The sequence below is a fragment of the Watersipora subatra genome, chromosome 2 (assembly GCF_963576615.1).
Source record: "Watersipora subatra chromosome 2, tzWatSuba1.1, whole genome shotgun sequence".
Classification (NCBI taxonomy): Eukaryota; Metazoa; Bryozoa; class Gymnolaemata; order Cheilostomatida; family Watersiporidae; genus Watersipora; species Watersipora subatra.
In genome coordinates this window covers 33,383,791-33,404,957 of record NC_088709.1, presented here as the reverse complement: position 1 = coordinate 33,404,957, position 21,167 = coordinate 33,383,791, and the positions used below count along the sequence as shown (strand labels likewise).

Below are 21,167 nucleotides of genomic sequence, written 5' to 3'. Positions count from 1 at the left end.
TGCTTCTATGTTGAATAGTTGCACTGAATTATACTGCATGAAAATTCAGTCTATGCACTTATAAGTCAGTGCCCGTAGGAGTACATCAACAGTCAGGATTACCTGTTGGGGGAGGCTGGCTATTATAATTCCCATGCTAATTTAAGAGATTTGAAGGTTTGTTGGCTAGTATATGTAATTCGTGTTATGAAAGTAAATCTATTTCACATTGGCTTAAAACAAACAATATTTCATTTCAGTGAAAAATGGTTTTGACAGAGCTTTCTCCTAATATGGGTGAATTAGTCACTAGGAAAAAGAGTTGGTTATTGATATGGTAAAGTTGAGTCACATTTATGCATCATGAGAAGTGTCAAATACATTTAATTTTGGTTATTTGAACAGAATCAAGTGCGAAATATACCTGCACACAAAGTAGTGCAATACTGCACACAAAGTAGTGCAATACGATTGTCTATACAATTCAGTCTATACTAAATATCAAAGATTTAACCGCCCTTTTTGTTTCACCTGTGATTATTGATTATTGAGTACCAAATTTTTGAATACCAAATCTTTATGGTAAATCTTTTTGCAGTATGAATATCCCTTCAGTCCTGGTTTGTATATATGGTGGAGTGTCTCTTTTTACTTATCCATTTCATGTTGAATCAATCATCATACATTGTTGATTCATCAATTTATACAATATGACTATTTTTAGAATCTTTCTCAGTTTTGCACTGCACCATCACATTCATTTCGGCAATGGGTTTGGATAGACAAGGATGTGTAAATTTTCTATTTACGTGATCAATATATATGTAAGTATTTACTATTTTTTCTTCACATCCACATTTTAAATCAATAAAAGCTATTGCAAGATCATTTTTGCTGTTGCTTGATATTACCTCCTGTGACTTAACCTAACCTCATTTAGAGACTTGGGTGGCAGATTTCTGCTTTGGCTCTCATTCAGCTTGCTGTTACGCCAGGTGCTGTTTTTCATTGTGTTTGCCAGAAGGCCACTCTATCTTTCTTCTTTATCTGTTTGGTAACACTTGGCAGCGCATGCTTCTGTGCTATAGTTCCATTTTGTGACGCCAGGCTATAATGAATGCATTAGAGCCTCACGAACAATTTGGATTATTTCATTTTTTATAAATATAACTGCGGTCACCACTTGGGTTAGATAAGGAAGACAAACCATGTTTTTAGTAAAAGCATACCTATTTAGTAGAAAGTACTCGGTTGTTCCTAAACCAGAGGTGATGTTGTCGGTGGCATAAAAAGAGAAAGTTCTGTGAGTCAGCTCTGCTAACCAATTTGCTAGATGGTTTTTCACATGCAGTCGTCAGCATATATAAGTTCTGTTATATAAGTTCTTCATCGGTCAATTTAGCATCACTTTGGAGGCTTCTTATGGTGGAAGCCATGTTAGCATGTAGTTTTCCATTAAGAAAATACAAAATGCTCTTCCTTACATTTCCTTTGCGCAATCTAGAAACAAGTTGTCATATGTCATCCAATCAGATCGAAATGCTGTTTCACTATCACCCAGTGCACCGCCTCCCAGTGCAGCAGAATTCTATCTCACTTTTGTGTAAAGTAGATAACTCAAGATACTGTATTATGAATTGTTTTACGAAAGCACACAACTACATGTAGTTTACTTTTTTCACCTGCTGTCATTGCTCAGAACCTTTTGTTCTACTATAGTGCTTACAAGTTTTAAAACTATGTGCACAATAAAACGTATAAATTGTAGAAGTTTTCTGTCCTCGATTTCCCGTCTTCTCTATCAGTTTTCTATCTCGAATTTGTAACTATCGTGACATCTGGATGCTTTAGGAAAATTTCTTCAACTGTCATCAATTAAAAACCGCTGAGCATGCTATAGAGGTAACATTAGGATTTTTACAAAACCACTCTCATCTTGCTGCTCCATTATTCATCAAAGATTTTTAATCCTGATGACGCTATTTTGTGTTGTATATTCATATGGCAATTTCATGCACTTTGTTGGTGCGATGCCATGAATTTCCCTTTTAAATCATTAGAGGAGATTGTAACACCTTCACCTTGGCTGAACAGACCAGGTTAACTGATCTGCAGTTAGAGTACTTGAGTTAATTTCTTTCTCTATTTAATACTTTCAACATTATTGTAGAGTTGAAGTTGGCACAAGTTACATCGTGGCTGCCTTTATAACTAAAGAACTTTTTTCTTTTTTATGAGGTAGAGAAAAGTAGTTATGCTACTGAGAGTTGGCATGTAAAAACCATATTAATAAGATCGCTGATTTAAAACACTCTTTTTTGAGAACAAGTTATTGTTGTTTTTATTTTTCAGATATTTTGCAAAAGAGAATTTTCTTTCCTTTCCATAAGGTTTTGCCCTGGTTTTATCGGCATTTGTATATAACGTTTTTATCAATCGGTTTTTACCGAAAGTGTTAATTAGGTTTCTGATCCTACCCTTACAGTATGTGATGATTCAACTCTCACACCTCGACCTTAAAATCTACAAAATTTGGAAATACATTCATGTGATGATTTGTAAAATATTGCCTCATCAATATGTTTAGTTTTATTATAATTCTTTGCAGTTACCTTTGGTTAACATTTCAGAATGATAGTTTCACACACTTTTTACTACTTTTGATCTCGGATTGGGAGGAACCATTATATTAATGATTTGTGTTAACTTCACCCTTCCAGAGTTTATGTAGATAAGTTCCTATTCAATTAGTTCAGAGTAAACCAATCAGTTTATAGAGGTCTTTCTGTGAAGTTTATTAAATTGGGTAACGTCAGTTTTTTGGGTAAATAAAGCTGCTGTAGATAATATTAGGCTGATGAGCAGCAGAAGAATGTTACATTATTGAAGTTGCAGTGTATGGCATCTAGTTTTGAGAAATTCCAAACTTCAGATGAATTTAACTTTTTCAGAATATTTAAAAAGTTGAAAAATCACTGTTTTCTAAGTTTTTTATTCCTAGTTGACATTTTGTCCAATATAAGCTATTAAAAGCAGCAGGAAATGATCTGAAAATATTGTGACTTTTTATATCATTGATCACTTATTACCTATAAACTAATACTTTATAGAGTTGTTTTTGTGGAAGCTCAGTTGGTCATCATCATCATTGAAAGCCAATCTTGGATGCAATTTGTTTACATTGGAAATGAATAAAATTGAGTTGAGATAATTTTAATGAATTATTTAAGCCGGTTGCATTAATCATTGAGTTCATTTCTCTCGATATTGACTAACATGTTTGTTTTGAAATGGCACATCAATAACATTTCATAGTACGTGCAGCCAGACATTTAATGACCAAAGAATGGAGAGTTTTATTTCTCATACCCGAATGCTAATTCCCAAATTATGTGTATAAACTTTTACTGCTTTTTTCAACGGTATACCCATGTACAAGAGAGTAGCAATTGTACCTGATCATTGACTGCAAAGAGTTGAGTGCGTTCGAAGGTTGGGTAAAAGAGTTTTAAGACCAACCATAATAACCAGAGGAAGCACATAACCTTATAAAAATTAGTCTTACTAGATGAAAAAGAAAACAGTAACAAAGCAACCAGTATATTCTAGGGAAGGAGTGTTAATAGGGATATTGATGGTTAATAACTTTAGTTTATGATTGTTATTGGTGCCTAGCTTGCTAAAGCCAACTGGACTTCATTTTTTATATGTGGCTATATGTTCTCATTTGTCTAACAAACCATCTCGATTGATCTAGAAACATGTATTTTAATATACAGTAGAAGCTCCTACAACATTAACAATATGTTCTGAGAATGTTTCCGTGTGACCATTTTACATTACATCAACTCGAAAATGCATGTCAATTGCTTAATATGTGAAAGCTTCTTGCAAACTCCCCCTTCGGTTCAAATAAGAAAAAAACAAGACTTTAAACAGATAAGTTTATAATTGACTACAATACCTGTGGTGCTATTGGTTTGTATCGATCACTTTTTTTCTTTTTTCGTATCGCTTTAAGACAGCCAGGTCTACTCTGCGGAAAAATCATTGCATAGGTCTAAAATAGAGTAAAACAAAAATATTTGTTTACTATAGTGAAAGTGATGTCTGTCTCTCCGTTTGTCTAAAACCAGGATTATAGGTTGTGGTAGAAGATAGTTTTTAATGGTTTTTTCTACTTGTCACATTCAGACTGATAAACTGACACTCTAACACCTGCACATGTCTTTACGTATTTCTGAATAATTTAAAGCTACTTATTCTCTGTGCCTTATAGGCACGCCTGGTGACATCTGAAGAGGCACTACACTGCAAGGACACTAACATACATAATAGAGATACTATACATTTCTTTACATGTTTGACACCCTATCAGTCGTTTTCATTCCCAAGTAGGACAAGAGAGAAACTATATTTTTAAGACTAACCATGGCACTCTAGTTATTCAAATAGAAATTTAGAACTTGCACTGACTTGATGCTATACGTTATATGGAATATTTTATGTAGTACAGAGCCAAAGCTACATATATTCTTTGTTTAGTGGAGTTTACTCAAAAATAGTTTTATGTTATGGGAGCGTCTATTGTACTTCTGTGTAGTATATCCATATATTAGCATTAGATATATTATATTTATATAGAGAAAATGGCAGCAGCAACAGAACATTCAAATAGATTGAAGCAATGTGGATTTTGCATGGAGCAAGGTAATCAGTTAGTTGAACCAAGGATACTCCCATGTCAACATATTCACTGTTATCCATGCTTGGTTGGAGACTTTGAAACTAACAGAATAGTTCGATGTGGGAAATGCAAGTAAGTCTGTATATGACATAATGAATCTCACCTGATGATAGATCTCACTTCATCATGTACAGTGTATATCACATTGGTCATTATGTAGAGCTAAGTTCTGTATTCCATTTCTGCATCATGCCATTACTTTATTATTTCTATTTCCAGGTAGCAACATATTTTCATACTAGATCACTCAGTTTTTAGCTTCATGTTTCAAGACAAAATTGAAAATCAGATATGGTGCCAGCTAATGTTAGACATCAGTTTTTCATTGACTTTTCTTTTTTGCTCCTTTAAAGACTGATCAAGACAAAAGCTAAATACTTGACTCACTGTTTTATTATTTCACAACTAAAAAGCGTGTACCAATCCTTCCAGGTTTTTAGTGCCTTTTGCTACTTTTTACTAACCTAACTGTAAGACTATTAACCGGTGTAACAGCTACTAATATTAAGTTTCTACAGGCAGAGACTATCCCATATAATATGACACATATAGTAGTTTATGGTCTGCATGTTAATCTCTGACCAGGTTTTATCTTTTTCATAGTATACTTGTAGTCATTGGATCAACTAGATGTACTCTGAGAATTTGTAACTCCGTACTTTTTAGTTTTCTGCTGGTCTCAAAAACCAAATTTTGACAACTTTCTATTTGTGCAAGGCTTTCAGAGTCAGGAAATTTACAATAAAGGATTCACTACCACCTTAGCTACTGACCCATGCTCAGATATCTAAGTTACAAAGTAAACACATCTATAGACTTCTAGTTGTACTTTTAACACTTGTATACGGGAACAGTTCTTCCTGGTCCCATAGCTACTTGTGATGCTGTTTTGTTGTTAAACATCTGCTGTTTGTTAGAACGATCTCGAGTGAATGTCTTTTTCGAGTGTAAAGAGTGTTTTAAGTACGTTGGATTTGCTGATTAGAAGAACCTTGTACGTCAGCTATTCAGCTGTTATATTAGTCGTATATTACACTAATCTTTGTAGGGCAGTTTTTGATGTGACTTTGGACAGACTTCCGGTCGCTGTGAAAAGAGAAGACAAAGTGCAAGTTTGTGATGTTTGTGTACAAAAAGGAATAACCAATGAATCTGCTGTTAAGTATTGCACTGACTGTGGAAAAAGGATTTGCATTAAACACTTGGAAGTGAGTTTAGATTTTTCTTTAACCACTATAGTTCAAGTGATTATATATTGTTGTTTTATTTTCCTTTATCTTCATCCATTTTCTGGACTTAGCCAGCCAAGGTTGAACTTTTGTTGGCATCATTATAAAAGGCTAAGGGTTTTGTTGTGACCTTGAACTTCTGAATAAAAATGTTTGCTGATACATTTGTGGTAAACACCTGTAAATAATTTATAACATAAACCAGTTATTTTTTCAATCTCAAAAAAATTCAAGATCTTGCATTTTTTTACCACTTACACTATGAGGTGTATCGTGTCATTCTGTTTCAGTCCCATGAAGACTTCTTCCCTCAGCATAAGAAACTTCTCGGGACGGAAGGTTTTCAAGGGAATGCAAGGATGTATGCTGTAAGGAAATGTACAAAGCATGAGGATCAACCAATCACATTGGCATGTTCGTCATGCTATATAGTCCTCTGCGTCGAATGTATGGAAGGTTCTAAGGACTGTGACAAAGGCAGGTGTCATTACTTTCTGATTGTATGAATGGAACCAAGAAATATGATGAAGGTAAGTGTCATTGTTTACTGATTGTATAGATGGTACCAAGGAATATGATGAAAGTATGTGTCATTGTTTACTGATTGTATGGATGGTACCAAGGAATATGATGGAGGTAGGTGTCATTATTTACTGATTGTATGGATGGTACCGAGGAATAAAATGAAGATAGGTGTCATTGTTTACTGACTGTATGGATGGTACCAAGGAATATGATGAATGTAGGTGTTATTGTTTACTGATTGTATGGATGGTAACTAGGAATATAATGAAGGTAGGTGTCATTATTTACTGATTGTATGGATGGAACAAAGGAATATGGTGAAGGTAGGTCTATTTGTTTACTGATTGTATGGATGGTACCAAGGAATATAATGAAGGTAGGTGTCACTATTTACTGATTGTATGGATGGAACAAAGGAATATGGTGAAGGTAGGTCTCATTGTTTACTGATTGTATCGATGGTACCAAGGAATATGATAAAGATAGGTGTCATTATTTACTGATTGTATGGATGGTACCAAGGAATATGATGAAGGTAGGTGCCAATATTTACTGATTGTATGGATGGTACCAAGGAATATGATGAAGTTAGGTGCCAATATTTACTGATTGTATGGATGGTACCAAAGCATATGATGAAAATAAACGTACTTATCTACTGATTGTATGGATAATGCCAAATAATATGATGAAGGTAGGTGTCTTTATTTACTGATTGTTTGGATGGTACCAAGGAATATGATAAAGGTAGGTGTCATTATTTACTGATTGTATGGATGGTACCAAGGAATATGATGAAGGTAGGTGTTATTGTTTACTGATTATACGGATGGTACCAAAGATTATGATGAAGGTAGATGTCATTATTTACTGATTGTATGGATGATACCAAGGAATATGATGAAGGTAGGTGTCTTTATTTACTGATTGTTTGGATGGTACCAAGGAATATGATGAAGGTAGATGTCATTATTTACTGATTGTATGGATGATACCAAGGAATATGATGAAGGTAGGTGTTATTGTTTACTGATTGTTTGGATGGTACCAAGGAATATGATAAAGGTAGGTGTCATTATTTACTGATTGTATGGATGGTACCAAGGAATATGATAAAGGTAGGTGTCATTATCTACTGATTGTATGGATGGTACCAAGGAATATGATGAAGGTAGGTGTTATTGTTTACTGATTATACGGATGGTACCAAAGATTATGATGAAGGTAGATGTCATTATTTACTGATTGTATGGATGATACCAAGGAATATGATGAAGGTAGGTGTCTTTATTTACTGATTGTTTGGATGGTACCAAGGAATATGATGAAGGTAGATGTCATTATTTACTGATTGTATGGATGGTACCAAGGAATATGATGAAGGTAGGTGTTATTGTTTACTGATTGTTTGGATGGTACCAAGGAATATGATAAAGGTAGGTGTCATTATTTACTGATTGTATGGATGGTACCAAGGAATATGATAAAGGTAGGTGTCATTATTTACTGATTGTATGGATGGTACCAAGGAATATGATGAAGGTAGGTGTTATTGTTTACTGATTATACGGATGGTACCAAAGATTATGATGAAGGTAGATGTCATTATTTACTGATTGTATGGATGATACCAAGGAATATGATGAAGGTAGGTGTCTTTATTTACTGATTGTTTGGATGGTACCAAGGAATATGATGAAGGTAGATGTCATTATTTACTGATTGTATGGATGATACCAAGGAATATGATGAAGGTAGGTGTTATTGTTTACTGATTGTTTGGATGGTACCAAGGATTATGGTGAAGGTAGCTGTCTTTTTTACTGATTGTTTGGATGGTAATGAGAAGTAAGTAGCTGTCAATATCTACTGAATATTTTCTGTTTGTTCTAAAGTTTCATGTCTCACATCTTCACACAATTTGTTACTAGATATTTTATTATTTTTCAGTTTATACATATTTTTATTTCCGTAAACTTTTCACTAAAAATTTTTTAAATTTATTACTTTTATTACAGGTTCAACTCATCAAGCAGTGCACCTTAATCAGCTGGTGAAACTGTTGAAGGTCAAAAGGGAAAAGCTGAAGGTTGATGCTTTGGGTAAAGAGGGAGAGTTGTCTACACTACTTAAACATAGTACTAAAGTGTTCTCAGACTATGAAAGGAGCACAGAGGAACTGATTAGGAGGTTGCATGGGACGAGAGATGAGCAGGTATATATTAGAGTGTTCTTTGATTGAATAGTCATAGAGGCCGGAGATTCGCATCAACACATGACTCACATGTGTGCAACTATTCGATACTGTGACTCAATATATGGGCATATTTTCAGCACTATGACTCAACATCTAAGCAGCTTTTTGACAGTATGACTGAAGCAACTTGAAACTTTTGAAATCCGAAGTCTGACGATTAAAAGCGAGGATGCTTGTAAAGTTATAAGTTCCATCTTAAAATCATAAAAGGGATATAAATGCGTAATTGAATTTGATTAACTGTAATTCTAATTTTAAACCAAGTTTTTCTAACAGTTTATATACCGCTTTTTATTATTGACACGTGAATTTATCCACATTATTTGTTAAAAAGCTCATAGATTTTTTTGTTGTAAAATGAAATAAACAAACAGCTTGTTTTTTTGCGAGTATTTGTTTCAGCATATGCGATTTTTGACATAGCAAAAGATTTTAAAATGACATAGCATGATATTCAAGGAATTGGCTATCTGCAAATCTTTCAGTAAACCATTTATACAAGAAACAGTTGAAAGCATTCCAAACTACCTATTAGACAAATTATTGTTAAATTCCGTACGCATTATACTATAATTACAAATATCATATTACTACGTACAAGGTATTTTGCATCTGATTATTAATTACAAGGTATTATTATTATTAATTACAAGATATAATACGCATCATTCATGAGCCTTTTCTAATTAAATATACTATTCCGCTTGGTATCCCGTGCACAATGAGAGATCGTCATGAGGAATCAGTGTGCGCGTAATTATCCAGTGAAGTGTTGGCTGAGTAGTGTAGTGGTGGTTAGCACCTACACTACTACTACTCAGCCAACATGAGTAGTAGTAGGTGTGATGTACATACAACAGAGTGTCAGAGTTCAACTCCCATGCAAAGCAATTTTTTGCTAACACTTTTACAGCTTCTTTGAACAGATAGATGGACATGGCTCTTACTGTTGTGAAGATTTTAATGTATTCAACTTAAACTGTTCAGTGGTCAAATAAAATTATTATAGATGTTGGTTTCATCAACTTTTGTATTAGCTTACAGAGCTACGCAGGAAATATGATAACCTCGAAAGGGAGCTACTCGAGAGCAGAAGGAGATCAAAAGAGCAATTGATTAATTTTTTGGAGAGAGAAGTTGGACTTAGATTGACAGAGATTAACACATTACTACTTCTACAGGATGCCAAGTTCAAGGATGCACACCAGGTACAGTGTAGACTATAAATTACCTTATCACTTTTTAATCACAGTAACTCTGTTTTATTTTCTGTGTTTTTAGGGACATTGTAAGTTTGTGTCTAACATAAGTTTGCTACATCAGTGAGGCTTCAGGTATAAATTACTGTAAAAGTACTCGTTGAATGTTGCTGATTTTCAGGAGTTGTCTCACCTCGTTGTGCTGTAAATAGAATTACAAGTTTGTAAAGGATTTTATCGAGCTTATTTTTAAGTCTTTGTTTTTGTACATTCTATTTTTTTAATATAGTTATGTATTATCTTAAGACATCATTCTATCAGATTCTCTACTACTATATGTACAAAACTAGTACATAACTTACCATATTATATGATTATTGATTAGGTTGACTCAGCAGAGGGCTATGCTGCTACAGCCAATGAAATTCAGAGGTTTATTGATGAAGACCTGCCTTCCCTTAAACTGACCAATCAGAGAGCATTGTCTACTCAAGGTTAATTCTGCTATTGTTGGCTCAGTATTTAAGTAACTAGAACCTGAGCATGTACTAGATGACTTGGTATTTACCGTCACAACAGAAGGAAGATGAATTGTAAATTACATTTATTAAATATTAAAGGTTGACTTGCAACAAAATTCACATTACGGTTATTTGATATGAAAAGATTCACCAGGTCTTACTCTGCTGTGTTGTAGGTGCAAAATATGTGGAAAGGTGATTACAAGCTCTTAAAAGCTCAAAAACGAACAGAAAATCGCAGCCACACGAGACCGCCATAGTTTGGATTCCCTTTCCAAACCAGCTCAAATGTGATGTAGTTGTGAGAGATGGTTTCTGTTTACACTTTCTTGCAACCTTATTCGTCAAAATATTTTCACAAATATACTTCACGCATTCAATAAAACCATGTCTATTGTTCTTACGCGTCTGTTTTATCGTCATTGGAATGCTGTCACTTTTAGCAATGATATCTTACAACTTACCACAAAAAATCGTTAAACTTTTTAACCTTAGCTCGAAAGAGTACATATCATTGTCTGATAATCATGACGAGCCTGTCGGTCACCTGTGATAATTGAAAAGTGCTGCAAAAATTATTTGCAAAGTATTGGGTCACATAATCAGAGAACGGCTTGACGATTGAATAATGCCGAAACAAAACTGTAAAGTAGCGAGCATCTATATTTGTTACGGGGTCTTCGGTAAAACCCGAAGTGTTTGTCATAAACTAGTACTACGATAAGTTTTATATTGAGCTTTTTATTGGCCTTTCAATTCACGTGAGAACATACGTGACAAGACGATAACCAAATTTCGTGGCTACATCATCAAAATAAAGAGATTCCAATATACGGCGCCTTTTCGTGTTTGAGCTTTTAAGAGCTTGTAATCACATTTCCACATATTTGGCACCTACAACACAACAGAGTAAGACATGGTGAATCTTTTGATACCAAATAACTGTAATGTGAATTTTGTTGCAAGTCAACCTTTAATATTATTTGTATCTCAATTGCCTCAGCGTTTACTTCTTCACGATAAAATCATGAAGTTCAATTTTTTCATGCTGTTTTCATGTACCAAGCTACTAATTCCTTGTTCCCATCTTTAAACATCTATAACTCATTACTAACCTGTTCCTTCTCCATATCTACACATTCTTTCTAAAGTGACTGGCATTACAGTGTGGACAGTTCACTCATTGTGGTACAGCAAACCTACCAGCACTGTATACAGATATACCTAGTACTTCACTTTAATTGAAACATAGTGGTCTCCCTCCCTCTCTAGTCTTCCACCTCTTATAATGCAATCGATCGGTATTTAAGACAGTGGTATATAAGATTTCAGCAACTAGCCTAACATTGTCTGTGACTTTGACACTCACTGTAAATTGTCAGTTGTGTATAATTTGCATATGTGTATGCATGTAGTGTGAGAGAGAATACAGCCATATGGGTGGCTTTATATATATATATATACATACCGTAAAACCTCTAATTGAACGCCACCTCTATTTGAATGCCACCTCCAATTGACCGCCACCCTGAGAGAAGGGTTGAAAAATAGACTGCCACTCTCCAATTGAACACCACCTTCATTTGATCGCCACTTCCATTTGATCGTCACTTTGACATTATTTGATTTTTACGAGCCTATAATATCAACTGACTAGTAGTAAAGTGTCCACAAAATCGTATTAATAACTAATCGTTTATATTAATAGCAATTAATTCTCTCGTTGTTCAATTCCAAAGCTTTTCGTTTTTTCATTAAAACTTTGAAAGCAACACCGTAGAAATTATTAATAACGGTCTTAGGCTACTAGTAGTTCTTTGTTTAACCTGGTCTTTCTATTTCGAATTAGCTTAACTTTATTACGGTAGATGAACTTTCAAAGCATTGCTATAGAAATAATTACTGTCTCAGGCTATAGTGGTTCCTTGTTTAACGCGATTCTGATAATTCGAAGTAGCCTGCATATATAAAAAACAGTTTAACTTTACGATGGTAGATGGAACTTTGAAAGCAATGCCATAGAAATAACTACTATCTGTCTCAGGCTAATAGTAGTTCTTTGTTTAGCGCGGTCCTAATACTTCGAAAAACTTGCATATAAAAACCGGCTTGCAAGTACCAAAGGTTACGTTTAGCGAGCAAACTTTTACGCGTTGCATTGGTGCTAAATACAATTGCACTTATGCAACTGAATTTAGCAAAGAAGTTGTTTGGGCGCTAATATCGACTAGTTCAGCAGTGCAGAAGAAGAGTTGAGGTCAGAATATATTGTGGAAGGTATTCGACCACCAGAAGATGTTCGATCTATCAAAAGCAACAATCAGAACCCAGTTATCCGAGCAAATGAATGGAAATATTTTTGTTTTAAAAACGTTAGTTTTTGTTTCTGCATGTAACATCAGTATACCTTGTTTATGTCACTTGTTCATTAATATATACTTTTACCATTTGATAGATTATTATTGTATAACTTATAGATATGCAGATTTGTGTCATGTTATTTAATAGCAGCCTTGCGGCTATCTTAACACAACTTACAACGGATCGTTGCTCATAACTCCACTTCCATTGCACACAAAAAGCTAGTTTTGGATGCAAACTGTAGCAAACATATCAGTGAGTACAATGAGCTTTTATGAAGCTTTGTTAAATATGATTAAAAGATGATAGATATATAGATACAAAATAAAAATATGTCTTCAAATTTAGAATGAAATAAAAATTGAAAATGCCAACAAATTGCAAAGAAGCACACAGGCTATAGTATCATCGCAGGTCAATTGCAAGCAATAGATATCAACTGGTGATGATATTTCTTCGCTTCTCAATGCATAGTTGTTAAGAGATCTTTGACAAAATGGAAGTAAGTTAGAAGATTCATTGCATTTAAAAGGTTCAATATCACTCCGCCGAAAAAAGAAAGCAAAATATTGGCGACATATTCGCTTTATCCATAATAGGGCTAAATTTATCTTCCGAAAATGCTGACGAGCCATTTGAAAAATACACTGCAGCCTCTATTTTACCGCCGCTTCCAATTGACCGCCACTATAAAGGAAATGTTAAAAAATAGAGCACTACGGCGTTCAATCAGAGGTTTTACGGTATATATATATATATATATATATATATATATATATATATATTAACTAAAAGCAAGTGCAAAAGCATATAAAAAGAGAACTCTACACTAAAAACCTAAAAGATTGTTAGTGGAGTATGAAATATTTGAAAAATTATTGCGAAAAAAGTAAACTTTTAGTATTTGCGTTACAAATCTGTTTCGTGCGAAGCACTCCTCAGACGCAATTGTACAATTGCGTCTGAGGAGTGCTTCGCACGAAACAGATTTGTAACGCAAATACTAAAAGTTTACTTTTTTCGCAATAATTTTTCAAATATATATATATATATATATATATATATACAAGCATCGAGTAAGCAAAAATAAACATACCAGTGCATAGTTCATGTATTTTCATATTTTGCATGTTTGTGATATTTTAATGTGCGTAGAAAAATGATAGCATGTGTACAAGTGCATTTCGGCAAGTGGACATCTGAACCCATTCAAGCGTGCGTGTCACATCCTTATGAATGCCTTTGGGGAATGTGTATGCCTGTGAATTATTGCCTATGATCATGTGGGTGCTTGTGTTTGTGTTTGTGAAATATGAGAGAGTTTGAAAGTGTACATACACTTGTAAGTCTATGTACACAGTGTAAGTGTACCCACACAATCTACATTATAACATGGTAATTCTTATATAAATAAATAAATCTTATAACTTAACAAATGTAATCAACATTTATCATACATAATACATTCTTAACAGTGAAAACTCCAGTAAACATACTTTACTATATACTAGTTAGTGTCTGATCATCTGATTGGGTATATTTGTAGCTAGAATGAGAGACATAGAGTTGAAGATGGTGGATGCTGTTGATATACCTGTCAGTCGACGTCTTCTTCCAATTTCTCTTGAACTTAAGAATGTGGTAGATGATATAGGATATTGCTTTACAGTCTATCATGATGATAGATTCACATATGTAGATAGTGGTAGCGGGTCAGCTGTGTATAAGATAGATGAGTCTGCCAGTTCAAGGAGTGTATTACCATCTATAGACGGTATGAAGAGTATCAAGGGACTCTGTGTATATAATAATAAACTATATATCTTAGGAGATAAAAGAAAAGTGATGGTAACTGACTTGCGTGCTAAAGGAATAACTGGCTGGGTGCTTCCAGAAGGTTCTTATTATGCTAACAAGATAGTCGTTGTTGAAGAGAAGTTAGTTGTGTTTAATCAGGCTGAAGGCTGTCTGACAGCCTATTCACTAGATGGAAGAGTTATTAAAGACATCGCTTGTCCACGAGTCAAAAAATTTGGCCCACTTTCTTTTTGTGTTCTTGACCAAGAATCTGTCGTGGTATCTTCTTGCATCACATTGACAGTGTTCAGAGTGAATATAGAAACAGGGGAGGTAGTGTGGACTTCTAAAGCTGTGACTAAACCTGGTGGAGTAGCCTGTTATACAAAGAAGTATATATTGGTGACGCCTTTAGAGTCTGACCATACAGAGATACACATACTACACGCTGACACTGGTGAGTGATAATACCGAACATCTTGTTTTCTATTATAAATCTTGTTCCAAATGGTGCTTGCTTTGACCTTTAATGATTTCCCGTATTGTTCAAAGTAAAATATTATAACTAGTCATACCTCGACATACGAGTGCACAATATACGAGAAAATTGAGATATGAGCAAAGTTTCGAGCATGTTTTTACCTTGAGATACAAGATAAATTTTAGATATGAACATACGAGCCAGTTTTTTATGTGGCCAAGTATGCGAGTAGCTGCTTTCGAGAATGGCATCTCTCGGTCTTTTTCGTCGAACCAGTTTGACAGATGTTTTATAAAGGTTGGCCAAAGGTTATAGTGAAAATGATGCAAAAAGTGCCAAGCCTAAAAAATAAAAACAAAAAGTTAAGTTTTGTATAAGATTAATATATAACTTTGGGTGTGTTTAGTAAGCTAAGTTAATCCTTTTAGTTAATTTCAAAGTTTATGTTATGTAGCCTCACAAAAGTCAAATGTACTAAACGCGTCGCCGTCAAGTTTCTCTCGCACGACCGTTAGTCATTAGTCTCGAAGGTAAGATTTCAATACAATACCGCACATAATAATGCTACATACGTTTTATAGTATACCATAACTACTAAATAAGTATTTGTTACTTTTGTGGGTGTTGGTACTGAATTTTAACAACCAAAGACATATTTTTCCATCGTAATATCCAGTCTTTAGGTGATTTTTTTCATTGTATGGGAACGGATTAGTTTGTATTTGGTTATTTTATCTACGAAATATTGCTTTGAGATATGAGAAAATTTACATACAAGCTCGGTCCCATAATGCATTACAGGAAAAAAGTTACTTTTTTAGTGAACTCCTTTCAATCAATAAGCAACAGTTTTTAATTACAGGTACAAGCAAACAACTTTTTAAAGTACACTTACAAGTACAAATATCTTTCAACAAAAATATTTCATTTTAATTTCATCTCAAACTCTGATTTACGGAAGGACAACTTCATGGCAGTATAAATAATTATAACAGGCTAACAAAGGTAATATCTCATACATTATACGTAACAAGCCTTAGTATTCTTCATGAGATGAGTTTAATACAATAGACATATCATATATAGCCATGTAAGATATCTGAGATTGATCATTTTATTAAATTCATGAAAATCAATTAATAGGATGTTTACAAGTTCATATAAATATCACTATTACTGAGTGATGATTTGTTGTCAATTACTAGAGAGTTTTACTCATGTTTACGATAATTTATATCTACATGTGTTTTTCAATAATTTAGTCATTAATATTAAGTATAGATGTCGTTAACTCTTTCACTACTGCGCTAAATTCGTTATTCTGACCAAATTAATTTAAATGCATTTTCGAAAACTCGATAGTATTCAAACAATATTCCGAGAATCAATATAGATATTGTTTTATTGTAAAATGCATCTTATTCAAAACATACTTCTCTACAAGATAGGTATAAAACTGTTTAGTGAATCCCACTCTCACAAAATTTATGATGCTTTCTTTGCGTTGAGCAAACGCGGTGAATTTCTTACTGCCATGACGATAACAATTTGGTTTTCCCGTTTTGAAAAATAATTAAAAATGGAGTTTCTGAGCCAAAAGATTTTTGATTGTTTGTACGGGGTTGGCAACAAGGTTGTTTCGTTGGAGACAAAATTTGATTGGTCTAGCTATTGTGTAGGCTTTGTAATGAAAAGAAAAGTGAAATCCTATTGATAAGCTGATACATCAGCTTTCGGTCTATGCTTATATTACCGCGCTAGTCGATACATCGGCGTAGGGTAGTGAAAGATTTAAGGGTTGAAAAATGACTCGATTCAATTCAATTCTCATCAAGGGATTAACAATTCAATTCCCGAATCTTTTGCATCGTAGGCCTTGTGAGAATCGGCTCAACTCATAATTTAACCACTAAACACCACAATTCAATTTTCACTTTTTTAGCTATTTCAACTTCATTGAATTGGTTCAATTTAATTCACCCAAAAAACAAAATCAGTTCTTTATCAATTCTTACAAAAAAGTTTACTTATGGCAATATATCAAAATAACTATAAACCACAATCACTAACTTAGCTATGTGCCAAATACTTTGCACATGAATCCATGCATTTGAAAAACAAAAATAACGCTTAAAATTTTTGTAGTTTATTGACTGCGTACGAAAACGCTATCGGTTTTGCAGTTTTACCAAAACGCAGACACACATGAAAATTGTTAATAATGCAAATTATTGCCGTCAGATGATTAGACCAAGCTGAAACGAAACTGTAAAGTAGTGAGCATCTATATTTGATAAGGGCTTCCCGGTAGAACCCGAAGTGTTTTGTCGTAAACTAGGGCTACGAGACGTTTTATATTGAGCCTGTGATTGGCCTTTTATTAACAATAATCACGTCGAGTTGAATACGTCATGAAAGTAAGGTATTCCAACCTACAGCCATTTTTAACTGTTTATTTTTGAGCTTTGAAGAGCTGGCAATCACATTTCCACATATTTTGCATTTACAACACAACAGAGTAAGACATGGTGAATTTTTTGATATCAAATAACTGTAATGTGAATTTTGTTGCAAGTCAACCTTAAACATTTTTAAAACAGAAATATTTGCATCAGTTGCTCAGTTAGTTGCATTCTGATTGTTGCTTTTGTTTGGAACCATTCTATATTCTTCTGGCTGTTCAATACCTTCTACATTGTCTTCTGACCTCACCTCTTCTCCTGTACAGCTGAGCTAGTCGATATTAGCTTCCAAACAATTTTTTAGCAAAGCAAAACATTTACAATATGCACTTTACAATTTATGGATACACTTCTCGCACGAATGAAGAGAAACTTCCTGTAATCAAAATAATCTCAATATTTTAGCCTCAAAATACGCAATAGCCTAGATTCCATTATGAACACAAAAACTTTTTTCACATACATCAAATTATCAAGACCGTTTTAAAAAAGGACTACTATTAGCCTAATACAGTTACTAATTTTTGCTATAGCGTTAATTTTGTTGTTTTAACAGAAAAATCATAAAAAGTTGGAAAACAGACTTTGATATGAACAGAAACAAGAAACAAATTACCGTAAAACCTCTAATTGAAAACTACCTCTATTTGAAGGCCACCTCTATTTGATCGCCACAATGAGAGAAGAGCTGAAAAATAGAGCTTTACCCTCTATTTAAACGCCACTTCCTTTTGAATGCCACTTTGTCAATCTTTGATCTTCATGAACCCATAATATCAATTGATTAATAGAAAAGTGTCCACACAATCGTATTAATAATGAATCATTTACATGAATAACAATCAATTCTCTCTTTGCCCAACTTCAAAGCTTTCATATGGTTTTTCGTTAGAACTTTGAAAGCAACACCATAAAAATAATTAATAACTGTCTCAGGCTAATTGTAGTTCCTTGTTTAACACGAACTTGATACTTTGAAGTACAGTACATGTATATAAAAGCGATTTACATTTGCGACGGTATAAAGGTTATGTTTAGCGAGCAAAACTTTTCCACATTTCATACAGCACAAATGCAGCGCTTAAAAGTATTGCTCTGCCAAACAAGTAGTTTCGACTTTAATATTGACTAGTACCACAGTGTAGAAGAAGAGTTGAGGTCAGAAGACATTGTGGAAGGTATTAGATGACCAACAAATGTTCATTCCGTCAAAAGCAACAAATAGAACGCAGCTATCCGAGCAAACAATGCAAATATTTTTGTTTTAAGAACGTTGATTTTTGTTTCTGCATGTAATGTAAGTATGGTTCATTTATATCACTTGTTCGTGAATATGTCTTTTTAGCACTTGATCGATTAACATTATATAACTTATAACTTTTCAGGTTTATAGCATATTATTTGATAGCATCATTGCAATAATCTGACCTTACTTTTGATCGACACTCATCACTCCTCTTCTATTGTACATGAAAAGCTAGTTTTGGCTGCAAACTGTAGCAAACATATCAATGAGCGCAATGACGTTTTATGCAACGTTGTTAAATAAAGATATAAAATAAAAATTGTCTTCAAAGTTAGATCGAAATAAAAATTGAAAGCTCTAACAAGTTGCAAAGCAATACACAGGCTATAATATCATCGTAGCTTAATTGCAAGTAATAGATATCAACTTGTAGAGATATTTCTCAATTTTTCAATGCATTTTTATTTTGTGATCTTTAGCAACTTGGCAGTAAGTTAGCAGATTTATTGCATCCAAAAGGTTTAAATCGCTCCACCAGAAAAAAAGGGCAAAATATAGGGACATTCGCTATGCCGTAAAAGGGCTAAATTTATTCTTCCCATTTTCTTTATCTTTATTCTAACGAGCAATTTGAAAAATACAATGCCAGCCTCTATTTGAAAGTCACTTCTAGTTGCCCGCCACTATAAAGGAAGGGTTGAAAAATAGAGTGCCATGGCGTTCAATTAAAGGTTTTTTGGGAATTGCTATTCATGTAATCGAGTCATTATTTGTATGGTTTTGTGGACACGTTTTTACTGATCACTTGCTATCCACGGACATAAACACAATCCATGGACACATTCAAATAGAAGTGGCGTTCAAATGAAAGTGACGTTCAGATAAAAGTGGCATTCAAATAGAGGTGGTGTTCAATTAATGATGGCATTCAAATACAGGTTTTTTTTACAATATTTAGCCAAGTTTTAGACTTTACTTTTTGAAAATTATCTGTATGTTGAGTCAAATACTTGCTCTAATTTTACATCTTTGGTTAATAAATAAGTATGTTAAGATGATCAAAGGTCGAGGTACAACTGGACTCTGTATCTGGTCTCACACATATTATATGTGCGTAGTGTTATAATAGGAGGCCTTTTTATTATGATAAGTGAGTGGGTGAGTGGTATTACTTGATCATATAATATATGTGCTTTATTGTATGATCAAGTAATTAAAATTGATATCTTCCAACAGGTGTGCTTATGGGAATTCTATTGGACCAAGAGAAAAGTGATGACTCTTATGTTTATGACTTGTGTGTAACAGGAGACACTCTGATAGTACCAAGGCGGACTCAGAAAGCATTGCTATATTATCGAATGATTAGTGAATGAAGAATAATACAATAATCTACATGTACTTCTGTATACCAGTAAAGGAAAATCTCTTCTCACTTTCACCTCATCTTGACTATCTCTAATTTCTTAGCTCATTGACACGTGAATGTACAATATTCTTAGTTTGTATTACACTGTTAGTAACACCTTGTGTTGTCTATTCACCGTAGCAGGTTAATATTGACATGAAATGATGAGTGACACTCTCTTTTTAGTAATGCTCTCTTAGACTATGAAATACCTCATAAGACAAACTAGGTTTTGGATTTGAGTTTTTTGATGGTATACCACCTAGGTTTTGCCTGAGTTCTTGTCTCACAAACTTTCATGCTTTTTTGCTGATTTTTTGCTTGATTTCCATGTTTTATATCCTGTTGATTAGTATGTTGAGAGGTTTGTGCAAGATATAATTAATAAAATAAAGAATAATATATAACAGAATAAATATAACTGATGTTTTCTTTATACAGACGGTCACATATGGTCTTTAAAACGTTGTCTGAGGTACATGTTTCTATTGACTATTTAATATCGTTCTCAGCATGAGTACCTCTATGAGACTTGTTCTTTGTTATTATGCTTTGAAGGCAAACTAGATATTTCTGAAACAAGATAATGTATATTTCCTGTTCTATCAGAGATGTCATGGGTATATGTGAGCGGTTCAAGTTAATAACATTCACCAGATTTGTAATGATCAATTGCCATGTGAATTAGCTGTTAATTACTTAGATGGATATTTAACGCTGTAACAAAACTACCCAGAATACAATGCAAGAGCATATCAAATGAGCGTGTGTTGTATGGATTCTAGGTAGTCCATTTTAGTTTTAGGTTGATTGTTTACAATAAAAAATGGTGAAATTCAGCTCATAAATGGTTTACAGCTGTTTCTTTGAGATTTCTTCAGTGTATGGTAAAGGAAACTGCCATTTCCTTTCACTCACCACAAGGCAGCCAAACAACAACACGGGTGTTAAGTGC

General features: G+C 33.8%; 1 protein-coding gene across 3 annotated transcripts; it reads left to right on the top strand.

Annotated features, from left to right (window-relative positions):
• The first annotated feature begins 703 nt into the window (after window positions 1-703).
• LOC137387673 (transcription intermediary factor 1-beta-like) lies at window positions 704-20,614 on the top strand. 3 transcript variants are annotated; one of them, XM_068074158.1, is made up of 9 exons: window positions 704-803; window positions 4,624-4,798; window positions 5,775-5,934; window positions 6,246-6,432; window positions 8,499-8,695; window positions 9,775-9,945; window positions 10,322-10,430; window positions 14,365-14,459; window positions 20,041-20,614. In XM_068074158.1, exons 2-9 carry the CDS (start codon window positions 4,629-4,631, stop codon window positions 20,107-20,109), a joined length of 1,158 nt encoding a protein of 385 aa, XP_067930259.1. In that variant the 5' UTR covers window positions 704-803; window positions 4,624-4,628; the 3' UTR covers window positions 20,110-20,614. The 3 variants fall into 3 exon arrangements, with proteins under 3 accessions (XP_067930259.1, XP_067930258.1, XP_067930260.1); XM_068074157.1 differs by having other exon boundaries at window positions 14,365-14,513; XM_068074159.1 differs by lacking the exon at window positions 14,365-14,459.
• The last annotated feature ends 553 nt before the right edge of the window (window positions 20,615-21,167 follow it).